At 32.3% G+C, this 15,011-nt stretch overlaps 1 protein-coding gene across 2 annotated transcripts in view; it reads right to left on the reverse strand.

Moving 5' to 3' along the window:
* Window positions 1-15,011, reverse strand: part of Gad1 (glutamate decarboxylase) — a 50,811-nt gene that overhangs the window by 5,402 nt on the left and 30,398 nt on the right. For both annotated transcript variants that reach the window (XR_013881786.1, XM_080169322.1), the window contains exons 13-17: window positions 7,795-7,873; window positions 5,064-5,153; window positions 3,116-3,232; window positions 2,317-2,408; window positions 170-236 (exon numbers count right to left, since the gene is read on the reverse strand). Coding sequence is in view for 1 of the 2 variants with exons in the window: in XM_080169322.1 (XP_080025448.1) it covers window positions 170-236; window positions 2,317-2,408; window positions 3,116-3,232; window positions 5,064-5,153; window positions 7,795-7,873 (445 nt within the window). In the remaining variant the exon portion in view is untranslated. The remainder of the gene's footprint in view (window positions 1-169; window positions 237-2,316; window positions 2,409-3,115; window positions 3,233-5,063; window positions 5,154-7,794; window positions 7,874-15,011) is intronic.

The following is a 15,011-nucleotide window of genomic DNA, read 5'->3' on the forward strand; positions in this document are numbered from 1 at the left end:
CAACATGAGGGTGTGAAAAAAAGGTGAAGCCGTCCTTTCAAATTTAAGGGGGGTGTTGACTCCCCTCTACACCCTCCTACCGCCCGCTACTGGTTGGATTCTAACTTGGATTCAACCGTAGTTTTGACATAGAACTATCTTTGTTCGATGGTCACAAGACAACTGTTACCTTAATCTTAGCTGTGACAATACCCAGTTCACTCTGCCACCACTTGTCACGCTTCTCGTTTCTCAGCCTAAATAATATTGAAATTAAATTTTCCATCGATAACATTTTTAGAAGCACAGCTAAACCTTTTCAGACACAGTTTTGCCTATCCGTACAGAATCGGTAGACATAGAGATTTTCAGAAAGTATAATTTATTTAAAGCTATTTGTAAAATTAAGTAATTGAAACCAAAAATTGTCCGTTCGAATTGTTTAAAAGCGAATAAATGATCGTAACGTTTTATAAAAATAACGTTTTATTTTTCGTTGGCTTAACAACTTTGGGGACTTTTACTGAATTTTTGTTGATTGTTTTATTAAGTTAAGTGTTCAAACGTTTCAACCACATAAGGGTTAGTTTTTTGTGTCATAATTAGGGATGTACATCAATTTATCGGCCATTGTCTTATCCCGTTAAATCCCTGATTGTCGTCTGTTAATTCATTTAGTGATAAAACAAAACAAAAATAAACAAATCTTTTAAAATTAAATTCTTTTTATTATAAACTCCCCCTTTTGTTTGAAATCTCTAGGAATAAAAGTATTTTTAAGATAAAAATTGGTTTGAATAAATATTTGACAATCTAGAAAAAATATTTGTAGATTAAACTTATTGCAGAAATATTTTAACATTTTTTTAAAACATGTTTTGAGGGCTATTAAAGCAGTTTTATATTACCTACTTAATCAAAAGATAAAAGAAGCCAAGCCTAAATAATAAGGGATAAAACTTCTTATTTTGACAAAAACTTTCTTTGAAGCAACTAAAAAGAAGCCGTTTAAAAAAATTCTTCTTCCCTTTGTCCCCGTAACTGGTAGGTTGCATAAATAAAGCCAAACATTAAAAAAATCATACAAAAAATTATAATCAAGTGCAACTACTTTATAACTAAATCATGCTAGAACAGCCAGAAGGCTTGTCAGGGGTGGAGCATATAGGGGGTAAAATTGATTAAAGGAAGCCTCCAAAATTCATTTGCGTAGAGGAAGGTGTAAGAACCACCTCCCGCATGCCCCTAAAGTAAAGAAATCCTTTGATACAAAGAAATAGGGTTTTTTGTCTGTCCATAAAGATCTTGCACTGAACAAATTGAGATATTTTAATGATGAAAGTCCCACAAGGACGTACAAATTTTTTATTGGTCAGGTAGGGTATTTTTAGGGTTAACAAAGGTTTGAGAGGTGGGGGATAATATTATTTCCAAAAACTTTAAGTCGGTATCCAATAATTTGTTTGGGGGTAGGGGGCACTCCTTTTTTATGTTTAGAGGTGAATTATTCTTGATAAAGCTTGTTCCTAGTTGAAGTTGGTGGTTTTGGTTCTAACAGTAAGTACCTCTTAGGGGATTATTTAAAGCTCCCATTATCGGTTTACTATCAGATTAAAACACTCTGGTGAGGGAATTATGGGTTAGGGGGGTGTTTCAATTTTAGGACGTTTTAACAAAACAAAATTTGAATAGCAAATTATCTTAGAAATTATTGTGTCTTGCAGTGAATCTTTAGGTTTTTTTTCATGGGCTTGTTTATACCATATTTAAGGATGGGTTTGTCAATATGAACACCCCCAACCCCCCTCGCCAAATCTTATTTAAAATTCTTTATAGATTTTTTTTTTTTTTTTTCGTTAATGAATAAACTCTGTTGAAGTCTGTTTATGATCGATTGGCACTTTTTCTTGTCATTACAACCAAGTAAGTGGATGTGTGTAATGTGTATGTGTGTGTGTGTGTGTGTGTGTGTGTGTGTGTGTGTGTTTGTTTTTGAAGTATATTGCAGTAAATTTACCGTTGATAATTGTAGCAGAATATGCAAAAAAAACACTTTATACAATATATGAAAACCTTTTGAAGCCTCTTAAATTTTTATCAAAACCATTTCTAAAAGGTATATAAATACAACTTTCCATGGATATTAAAAAAAAAATTATGAGATTAAAAAAGTTTTGTTAGCCCCGAGGGCCCGAAATCCCGTGCAAACAAAACTTTAATTTTTTTTTTAATTTTCGTGGGAAATTGTCTATATTACGAGATGCTATACATGATTTTTCATTATGGCTGAGAACCGGCTGTAATCCAGTTTGGAAGCCATGCTGGAAATTTGTTTACCTCTCTGGGATGTACCAGAAGCAGACATTGGTACACTCTGGTTCATCCACAATTATGTAGTATCTGTCTGGGGTCTCTTTCATACGCTTCACCTGAACAATATATGCATTTATTATTACATGGATCTTACACCAGATTAGCATGTACAATAATGGTGTTAAACTTGTACCCCCTCTCCTCCTGCTGGATAAACGAACTGATCAATCAATGAAGTCCATGTTAGCAACCTAAATTGACAACAGTTTTTTCCTGTAAAAATATCCATACATCCATTTCTAAAAAAATAAAGAAATATCTCTTTATAATCACGAAACCTTGTTTTAAGGAAAACATTTTATATGAAATTATGCTTTTTTATGTGTTTTAGAGCATATGCAAACATGTCAAGGTATGGATGTGTCCTTCCCAAAATAATCAATTAGGGGGGGGATTGGATCTAATGGGTCACTACATTCCTCTCTAACCTCACTGCAAAATTATTCGGGGGGGGGGGGGGGTTGCATGCCTTTTTATCGTGGATTAGGGGGGGGGGGGGAAGGTTGAGTTTGGGGTTAGAAATTACCAAAAAGAACTTTTTGTGGGGGGTTCAATTTTGCTGTGAACAATCTAATTCGATTAAAATTGTTGATTTCTCTCCTATCACATGTTTAAAGAGTAAATTTTCTAATAGTTTTTTTTTGTTTAATTATAACATATGATATAATGTTGATTGATTTCTAAAATGCATGACAACCCAAGAATAATCTAATGTTATAAAAAAAAACTTAAACCCTAAACAGTACAAAAAAAATGCGCAAACCTGATAAGCAGTGAGATCCATAAGCCTGTTGATCTGTTTCTCAAATCCCAGCATTCCCTTAGACCTCCATTGCAGCCAGAACTTGAAAATATCGTTGTGACGTCCACATTGGATTACCTGGAAAAAAAGTGGAACGGTTAGCTTGAATAAAATTAAAAGATCATAATAGAATATCAAAAATTTAACTTTACAACAGGTCCCAAAAATCAGCCAAGTGACGTCATAAAAATGAGGGATTATCCATCTCTTTTTTTAAGTGTTTTTTCCTGTTCTTCTCTCCTCTCCCTCATTTTTATGACGTTACATGGCTGATTTTGACAAATAAATTGTAGAAGCTTTTATAGATCCCTTAAAAAATGACGTCATACTGGCCTACCATTGTTCAATTAAAATGTATACTTTCCTGCCATTGGTAATTTAGTCTGTATATTTGCCTGTCATTGGTCATTTGTATTGTATGGTGTAATTTTTATTGGCACTATAATGAGCTTCATTATAGTTCATGTGCAGAAAAGTAGAATTATGCTTTGTTGATTTTTGTTGTTTTTGAACTTATCTTATGTTAGTAAGAAAAAATAAAGTCATGTTTTCTTTTAAAATAAAATCAGATAAATATGAAAAATTTAAAAATATTACGACTTCAAATGAGGAAACTATAAAAATGATAAAATAAGTTGAAAGATATATTTGGAAGTTATGATAAGTCATAACCGAGGGGAATTTATGGGTAAAAGGGGAAGAAAAAGAACGAAAGGTAAAGGGAAGAAATCCAAGGCCAAAATGGCGGCAAATATCGACCAATCAGAGGCTGGTCTAATAAACCTCCGACCAATCACAACCTTTGAAATGAACCTCCGACCAATGAGAGGCTGGGCTAATAAACCTCCGACCATAAACCTCGACTGGTCAGGTGCTCTATATTCCCCTTTCTTTTGCTCTCCCTCCCCTTTCACTGAATCTCTTTCTTTCTACTCTCTCCTTTTTGCCAAAACTTTAAAAATCTGGTCAGGTGATGTTCTAAAGCATATGGCTTTGAATGGGTTTAAATCCAGGGAGGGAGGGGACATTAGGCTGTTTATTACACTAATCTCCAAAGTTTTATAATAAAGTTTTCTTATTCGTTGACTCAAAAGCTTTGGGGACTTTTAACTAATTTTAATTGGTTGGCTCAATAAGTCCAAACGTTTCAACCACTCATTGTAATCTACAACTTTTTGTGCATTCATTCCTCATTATAGTTGTACATGAATATATTGGCTATTGTCTTATCCCTTTAGATCCCTAGGCTTAAATCTGCCATAGATAGAGATCTAGATATGTAAACGCTTTTCATTAAATGCATTTTAGACTTTATCATCGCAGTTAACTTAGAACAAAGACAAAACTATAGCTTTAAATAGGGCAGCAAGGATAAGCAAACTACAGATTAGATGAAGAATAGAACAGTAGGAGTTTACAATGTGTTTTTAGGATTTTTTTATATTTTTAAAACTAATTCGCAGAATAAGACATATGTATTTGTTATATACTACCTTTTTCTTAGGGGCGGGATACTACTTCGATTTTTAAGTGATTATCTAGATAATCCAGAGCATCATCCGCTTTGAAAGGGATGAAATACTAATTAACATCCAACAGACAACCAACCCTTTAATTGCATGACCTTTGTCTGAGAAGTCCTATGTGTGCATGGTAGTGAGTTGCGCCTGTTTATGGGCCAAGACACTCCCTTTACTGTAACAATTTATATCGCGCACCTAACATAGCAACAGTAGGAACCATTTAAAACGTCTTTAGTTTTATATTTGTTACATAGTTTATTACATTTTTAACAATCTTTTTTTTAACAAAATACGTACTGTCATTTATACGAAAATTAAATTGATGCGACGTAAGGATTGACAAATCCTTTTTGTAGAATAGCTAAGCTACTGTAGAGTGTTTTTACCTTATCTCCAGTATCAAAAGTGACGTCATAGCACTTATCCGTCTGGAACAGATAATCAGCTGACATCTGATTACAGCTGATCAACAGACCCTAAATATAAATAAATTATACATATATTTAGAAATATGCCTATAAAGTGGATATACCTTTGTAATCTTACTTTCATCATTTATGACTGTATTTTGTGGTTTATAAAAAATAAGATTTTAACACATTCCACAAACAAAATTGTATTTTTATGCATAATATAGGTTAGGTTAAGTACCCCACAGAGAAATGATGCCACAGGGTTAGAGACCTACACCCCCGGAGGGGTTAGACAGTCTTTTTTAGGGATGCGGGTTGATTGGTCGAATCAACGATTTATTGGGACTATTTCATAATTATTATTTTATTGCCAAATAGACTAGTTTTCCTCGTTTTAGGCAACTAAGATGAGGTTAGCATCCAGAAATGAAGTTATTACTGCCTGGCAACCAGAAATGAAGTTATTACTGCCTGGCAACCAGAAATGAAGTTATTACTGCCTGGCGACCAGAAATGAAGTTATTAATGCCTGGCAACCAGAAATGAAGTTATTACTGCCTGGCAACCAGAAATTTAGATGACTGGCTGGCAACAAACCTGTCCAGACAATGCACAACTGGATTTAACATAAATCAAACTTGTCTCTTATTTTTGTAGGTAATAAATCTACTTCCATTTGCATTTAGAGTCTTAGACTGCTATAACATTTTCCCTGTGGCTACATACGTACTATTGCTATCCTCATATTTGAGGTTAGATATTTATTTTTAAATTTTTCGCTTTTGTTTTATAATAAATTGTTTTTTTGTCCCTTTTGAACAAAATTTCATTCGATCTTAATAAACTTATTACTTTAGTAATACTGTAGATTTGACATTAGAATAAAACACTAGAGGGGGAAGGGGTTAAATAACTGGATCTCCCCATCGCACTTCCCTTGTGCCGACTCTCAATTGGGTCATTGAAAATCAACCAATGGTATCAGTTATATTAACACAGCCAAGTAGAAGAAACAATTTGGTAGCAGACGAAAAAGATCAGTGAAAAAGGGTGGGTGGTAGTTTGTAAAACATTAATACTATAGATCTGTTGATTTGGCAATATGATACTTGCGCGGACTTGATTGCACACCAAATCTTAAAGAAAGAATTTACTGTGCATACCTACAGAATATATTCCATATCAGGAATATCAAGGGATAAGACAAATGACAAATTAATGTACATACACAATGTTATTGAATAGAATTACTCCTTCTGCATGGTTAGTTTGAAAACGTTGGACACTGCTAGTTTAAAAGAACCAATCAAGATTTAGTAAAAGAGCCTAAAGTTTTAGTAAGCGAATGAAACTTTTTGTCCCAGTATAATTTACTGTCACTTATCCCCTCCATCCCTGAGAGAATGTGTTTCCTATGCAAAACAAATTCTTTCTACTCTATCTTCAGTTTAATAAAAAAAAACTCTGCAGTCTAAAACTGATATTTGTAAGGGTATACTATACAGTATTCACGCACAATAACAAATAATGTTAATTAACATAATAATCATAGATTTTTTTTAAAATATTGGTATTATTGATGATTTTCTTTTTTTCAATACTTTTATTATTGGAAAGAAGAACAGAATGTAGCTAAAATATGAACAAAGATTGAAGGTTTGTCAGCTTAGGGGAAAAATTAAAGGTATTCATACAATATTTATAAAAATAAACATTAGATCATTTATAAGTGTTTAAGTAATATAAGAAATATTGCTAATTTTTGGGGGGGGAAAATATTGACTTAAATTACAACAAGTCGTTGATATGTCAGTTATGAACGTTCAGTGCCTTATTGTCGATGTAAACAATTCAAATTGTAAATCAACATATCGCTTTTGTATTTACTCTAATTTGGTTACTTAACATAGCTTATTTAATAAATATTTGATCTTTTTACATGAACACTAAAATTTTGGACTGGAATTTCAATTATAAAGTTTTTCCAAGTTAATATTGGTTATTTCAAAGGAGTATTTATTGTATCCCGTAGGCTAGAATATAAATTCACTACATTTTAGTGGATTTTATAAACATTTTAATTGCATTACAGCTATGCAAGCTGCAAATTCCAAGTAATTTTCAATTTTTATTTCTAGCAAAAGAACTACATAATTAGGTTCTGTCTGTTTGTCATTCTTTATAATAAATTAAAAAGACTAAATACCAATAAAATGATCTAATATAAATGATACTCAAACATATCTTGGACAAGAAAGGTATACTTACTTTAGAATGTTAAGAGTTTATTATAGTGTTTGCGTCTATAAGCAGCCAGGGAGGAAGGGGACATTAGACAGCAAAGTTTAATAGTACCCAAATTTCCAAACCCATTTTACATTCTTCGTTGGAAGAAAAACTTTTGATATCTTTATTAAATTCTTATTGGCTGGTTTCAAACAAGTAGTGTTCAAACTTTTCAACTAATAATTTTAATCTAAAAAAAGGATAATTTTGTTTATCAATATTAGGATATAATATACCATTTTATCGTCCATTGTCTTATCCCTATAAAGATCCCATCTATTAAGAATATTAAATTTCACATCTTCAGTTGTATTAAAATCCGAATAATTACTATTTCTATAAACTTTGATGTATTAAGCGAAGGACTTACAAACAACCCTTGATAAAGAGTAGCTGTTCTTCTAAATGGGATACTTACGGATTCTTTGACATGTAGAGTAGAACACTGGAGCAGGGTTCCCATCAGCTTGTGAGGGTTCCAGGTCACGGAATCAGCTCTAAATATAAGATAAGATTAAAAATCCATTTTCAAGTGGATTATAACTGCCGTGTTACCTTTAATCCAGCTCATACCAATAACGAAATTAATTCGGAAGAAAATCACGAAACCTATACATGTTTTTCCGCTGTCGTTGGGGGGCAACACATCGTAAAATTGACGACCTCTCCATTTGCCCCCCAAATATTTTTTTAGATTTATTTTGCTTGTTGGTTATATCTTATTTCTGCCTTTAATCCAGGGATCTTATAATGTAAGGACTAGGACAATGGAGGATAAATTGATATACATCATCAATGACGATGAATTGATTTCTGTAGACTACCATTATTTGCTGAAAATTGGATCATTTCTAATTTGAAACTAGTAACCAATCAAAATATAATAAAAGCACCCAAACTTTTTGAGCCAACGACTATATTGCTTTTGCCATTAGGTATTAATTAAACATGGCAATATGTTAGACCTGTTTAAAGGCTTATGTAAAATTCATATTTGAATAAATTATAAAGGAATTCTAATTTTGCTCTTGCTACGTTTTAAAACAGTTTTTCTTCTGATTAATCATCCCCTAACTAAAATGAACTAAAATGTTTATGTTTGATTATGCAGTTTTACCAGGGAGGGAGGGGACATTAGGCTGTTTATTACAAAAGTCCTTAAAGTTTCATAATATCGTTTTCTCAACAACAACTGTTGAGACTTTAATGAAATTTTTATTTGTTGGTTCAGTAAGTTGAGTTTTTAAACATTTCAACTACTAATTGTAACCTACAGAAAAGATAATTTAAAGTGTATAATCATTGGGGACGTACAGTACATCAATTTATCGGCCATTGTCATATACCTTTAGATCCCTGTGTTTACTTTTAAATGTTTTTAGATATTCCCTACCCCCATTGTTTGGAACCTTTTATCAGATTAACAGTTTTTCAATTCATCTCAAATTAAACATTTGAATTCATTTTTTTTTAAATTCTGCTATAAGGTAAGGTGTTTGTTTGTCTTTTAAGATCTTGCAAACCACTAACCAGATTGAGTAGTATAAATTATATAATGGAAAACTTTAGATCGTTTAAATTGTTATGTTTCAATTAAGGTTGATATCAATTATATAAGGTACTGATACCCAATATTTTTTAATACGATCCCCCATTTATTACAGGGATCTAAAAAGATAAGACAATGGCCGATAAATTGATGTACATCCGCAATAATGATACACAATATTACTCTTTGTGAAATTACATTTAGTGGTTGAAATGTTTGGACACTCAATAATACACCAACCAATCAAAATTCAGTAAAAGTCCCCAAAGTTGTTAAGCCGACGAATAAGAAAACGCTATTATAAAACTTTGGGGGCTAGTGTAATAAACAGCCCATTGTCCCCTCTCTCTCTCTCTGAAGCAATATAATGAAAATTATTTCACAACCTGTTAAAAATAGATCTTGTTTACAGATCTGTGATGTGAATCCAATTAAAGGAATGATTGGTGAACATTAAATAGAGGCATTACAACAGAGTACTATCATATGGTTAACCTTCAAATGACCCTTTAAATATGAAGAATTGAAGAATTATATCCATGTAACAATATTGTGTAATTATTTTATCAACATTAGTTTGTAGTCACTAACTATAACACTTTTATTTAATATCATACAATCGTCATTAAAATAAGTGTTACAGGTTTTGATAGGGTTCTTAAAGGAAGTTCATAGTACCTTTGATTGTAGGACATTGAACGCTAAAACCCTTTATAATTTAAAAGTTCTACGTATACGATATGTCTATTTTAGTGCCATGGAATTCCCCCTAAAGCAAAAATAAATGTTGGTTTGCCGTGTAATATCCTGTATATTGTTTGTCCAATTAATAATCTTTATATCAATAAAACCTTCCCTCCACATTCGTTACACACCTGCGCTGTAATAATAATTTCCCTGATTTTCAGACAGGGAGGGGACAATGGACTTTAAATTAGACTGGTATACGTTTCTTCTTCGTTTGCTTAAAACTTTGGTAACTACTCTTAAGTTTTGATTTGTTGCTTCAAACTAGTAGTGTCTAAATTATAATTTTTAGGGATAATTTTGTTTATCATCACAGGGAATGTATATCAATTCATCTACCATTGTCTTATCCCTAAATATCCCTGCTGATTTTCTTTTCTTATTCCCCGCAGGATGTTACCACCCCTTCTTTTATTATGTATATTCCCCAATTATAAACCTTAATTCCCCCCCCCCCCTTCCCCGGCTCCCATTCATACCCATTTTTATTTTAATCATTTTCTTCCATATACAGCTTTTTTGTGAAGTTTTTATAAGAAAATCATATGAAGTTTCCAAAATGACTAAAAAAATTGCTGTTAAAATATTAATATAAGACTTGAATTATGTAAGATTTAGATATACTTATCTTCAAAGAAAAGTTAAAATGAATAATGAATTTGCATATCAATTTGGGTATTTGTCAACACAAAACACAAGGTTAAAATTGAATTATTAGCCTTTTTAAAAATTGTGAATCCTTTTACCCTTAGTATCGCAATATTTGCAGGGATTTTGAGGGATATAACAATAGATGATAGATTGTTATCCGATTTCCCCACCTGTGATTAGATAGTTGTTGAAAATTTAGACATTGTTTGCTAGTTTACACCACTCAATGAAGATTTACGAAGATCAAGCTAACGAATGAACGTATAGCTAGCTTAATTTAAAATTTTAGGGAGCTATTATAATTTCCAGTGCACTGTCCCTTCCCTCCCTGAGTATCTGTCAGAGGAGTGCACTGTCCCTTCCCTCCCTGAGTATCTGTCAGAGGAGTGCACTGTCCCTTCCCTCCCTGAGTATCTGTCAGAGGAGTGCACTGTCCCTTCCCTCCCTGAGTATCTGTCAGAGGAGTGCACTGTCCCTTCCCTCCCTGAGTATCTGTCAGAGGAGTGCACTGTCCCTTCCCTCCCTGAGTATCTGTCAAAGGTGTGCACTGTCCCTTCCCTCCCTGAGTATCTGACAGAGGAGTGCACTGTTCCATCCCTCCCTGAGTATCTGTCAGAGGAGTGCACTGTCCCTTCCCTTCCTGAGTATCTGTCAAAGGTGTGCACTTTCCCTTCCCTCCCTGAGTATCTGACAGAGGAGTGTACTGTTCCTTCCCTCCCTGAGTATCTGTCAGAGGAGTGCACTGTCCCTTCCCTCCCTGAGTATCTGTCAGAGGAGTGCACTGTCCCTTCCCTCCCTGAGTATCTGTCAGAGGCACAAGTGTTCCCAAATATGGACATGATATATGGATTCTCAGCCATACCAAGCACAGGAACAATTATTTAGAAAAACAAAAAAGTCTAACAGTTTAATATAAAAGAGTTATAGAATAATTCGCCCTACCTTCTTTGGGAGGGAGGTTAAGGTTAGGAAAATAGCCTAAACCCAACCCCCAGGATATTAATAAAATTTCCTAATTTTATAATCTATTTAGACAAGCAAAAACATTACTACTGTATATTATAGAATAGTATAGTGCGAGATTAAGTAAGATATTTGTAGTTTTACTGTTCTTTTCAATTTAAAATACTGTTAATTTAAGATTCACCGTTTCTTTCTTTTCATATACTTTTTATGTTTTACAATTTTTTTATTAACTATCCTTAACTCTGGGCCAGCCAATTTTTAATATAAATATTCTTGGAAAAAAACAATTATTTTTGGATGAAATAGAGAATAGAAAACTTTTAATTGTTTTGTATAAATAGTATACATTTATTTAAACATTTTAGAAAAACTTTTGGCAAAAAAAGCAAGTTTAGTTTTTATCTTGAATTGCAGTTTTTTGCGCTAAAATTCTATGTTGTTCTTGAAAAGAAATATTTATAAATTTTAATACATTTGTGTTTTGATCAAGGTCGTGCGTGTATTCCCTCCAGAGTGCCAGTCTTTGAAACAGATATACATCCTAATGCTTTAGTATATGTAAAGTGGCTACGCCCCTAGAGGTTTCCAGATGCACATAAAATGTTCAATCTATGTTAAAATCAGCTGTTTACCGAGAATATTTTTTTCGTCGCTTGATGGGATTAATTATGGTTTTAGCTAATAACCAAAATATCCACTAGGCGGCGTTTTGTTTGGCGATTTCTCTTGGGGTGGTAGTTGTTCTCTCCCCAAAAGAAGTTATAAACCTTCCCAGGACATATGAGAAGCTATACTGTAAAGGAGAACCATATCGTTAGCGAGAGATCCTTCGGTAAAGACAGATAATCCTGTTACTTTATTATAAGGATACAGTTGTAAAAGCAAAATATGTTATATTTATTGAGCCATAAAGATTTTGATATTTTTAGAATTGTATTTCTTGATGGAAAAGATTATCCTATCATATGGTTTTGATGCGCCATTTTTTCTGCATTGTTTATTTTTCATTCATGTTTGTTTATCCTTTGTAACTAAGACAATTTTGTCCCAGATGAATATAGACTGCAATAAATGAATACTGAAGAAAATGCTATACAAAACCAAAAAAAGTAAAATAAAACTATATGAAAAATTTTTTATTTGAGCGTTTTTGCAATTGCATCAGGGTAGGTTAGACAAATAAAAAATAGACTGATTAAAGACTTATTCATTGTTTAATTAAAACTAAAATTCAAGGGTTTCAACGTAAAAATTAGGGGAAAATGTGTTTCTTGTTAATATTAACTATTCCTGTGCAGGTTTTCGACTATTTTCCGTTTTTCTTTCAGAAGGGAATAATTTCACACAAGCAAAATTGTTGAACCATATTGTTTTCTCTTTCCTTTTGTATACAATTCACCTTTAACGTCAAACCTAGTTAAACCTCTTCAACGGAGCAGTTATTTATGAAAAAATATCTTAATGCAATTTTGATGTTAAAGGAAACATAACTATCAATAAACATTTAACACCAAAACAAACAATAATAGATAATTCAAAAAACAATATTTTATTTTATTTTGTTTTCATTTTTATTTCTCCCCTCGTGCTATATTTATGTGTTTAGCTAGACCATTAATTTTGTTGGGATTTATTTTAAATCTGTGTATATACTGTCTATATTTCCACTGGGAATTATAACTGAGTTTTTTTGAGAACTTCAAAAAAATTGTCTTGAAAATACTCCTTTAGAAACTCTATTAGTTTTTATAACAAAAATTGAAATTCCAAAAATTGTTTTTATAGTCTAAATAATTCAATCCTTCAAGAGACCCTTAGAAATTTAGTACCGTTGGTTCAGTCATTTGCGAGGTCATATAAACAAGACAACTTACTATTATACTTACTTATTATATGATAACTTAGATATATCTTTTTAATCTACATAACATAAAAATTGAAAATATTATATAAAATATTTTTTTATTATACTACTAGATACTTTTTCAAACTGATAATTTGCAAACAAAAGACAGACTTTGCAAAAAAATTTATAGACAAGAACAATTTTTAAGCGCATTGTAGCGCAGTTTCCATCAAAGAAATTTAGAAAATAATAGTGTTTTATCTCAAAAATAAGTTCTTCTGTATATTTATGGAGTGACAATTTGCACATATATAAAGCCATGTATCAATTAGATGGGTTTTCGGAACCCAAGTGGAACCCTACTTTTGTCCTCCTTGTGAAAGGCCACCCTATAAAAAGAAGGGGCCACCCTCCTAACAAGAAGGTGCCAACCCCTAAAAAGGGAAGCCACCACAAATTTTTTTGCAACACTTAAATGCAGAAATATAAGAGGATATAAGGATAGTCCTGAACAGTTAAAAGATTATTTTAATGTATCATCCTTCTATCACAGAAAACTAAATATAAATATCATATGAAATATTAAAAGACACGTATGAATTAGAGTAGGTGCGCTCAGAGATCTAAAGGGATATGACAATGACCGAAATCTTATGTACATCTCCAATTATGATACACAAAATAACCCCTCCTGTAGAATAAAATTAGTGGTTGAAACGTTTGGATACTCAACTTAATGAACCAAACAAAAGCAATAAAAGTCTCCAAAGTTGATGAGCCAACGAATAACAAAGCGTTATTACAAAACTTTGGGGACTAGTGTAATAATGTATCCTCCCTTCCTGAGGTGCGCTACTAAAAAGGCTTAAAATAGCAAAGATCCTTAATATAAAGATAATTCCTACGTATTGTATATCCATTATATAATAATAATATGTGTAATGTTTATTATTTTTACAAAGTCAGGAATACAGAGGGATAGTTATTTCTTTTAGATTAATATTTTACAATTCTTCAATGTTTGTGACGTCATAAAAATGAAGGAGATGAGAGGAGAAGTGGGAAAGAAAAGCCCTTAAAAAAGAGATGGACAATCACTCATTTTTATGACGTCACATGGCTGATTTTTGAGGCACTTTGTGAAGTTACTCTTTAGATATTTTTAATCAAACATGTCCGTCCGTCAGTCCGTAAGTTTATGGGGTAAATTAGATTTTTTCGGCTGATATTTACGATAGACTGCTGATTTTTTTTATAAAGTATCCCTTATCAAAGAGCATCCAGAATACAACTTACTTGATCCGTCGGTATGACGGTCATGCTACAAAAGAAATAAATATTTATTCTTTTTGTGATCATTATTTATATTTGCTTCGCTACATGTGAATGTTGTTATACTTGTTGCTATGTATGTATGGTACAATCCTTGATATATTAATGACAAGTATTCTTTCCAAATATCCCTTGTATTCTAGAAAGTGAATGTAACTAGAATCCCCCCTCCTTAATATGTTGATGTTCAGGCATGCGAGTAATAGCGAGAATAAACATCTACACACACACAAAGAGGAAAGGGTGCAACAATGGACAAAATAGATGATGTTTATATTGCCTATAAAATATGACGTCATACTGCATACAATAAAAATTACCAATGATAGGCCAATATACAGACTAAATTACCAATGGAAGGCCAGTATACATAATAATTGACCAATGGTAGGTTGGTATGATGTCATTTTTTATAGGCACTATAAAAGCTTTTTAATTTGCTTAATGCTTACGTCATAATGACTAACAATTAGTATGTCTTATAAATATCGTACATATCATAAACAAACTAAACAAAGAAGGTACTTTTTAAATTACCAGTCAA

Source organism: Acartia tonsa, chromosome 8 (assembly GCF_053477335.1).
Source record: "Acartia tonsa isolate MP-2025a chromosome 8, ASM5347733v1, whole genome shotgun sequence".
Classification (NCBI taxonomy): Eukaryota; Metazoa; Arthropoda; class Copepoda; order Calanoida; family Acartiidae; genus Acartia; species Acartia tonsa.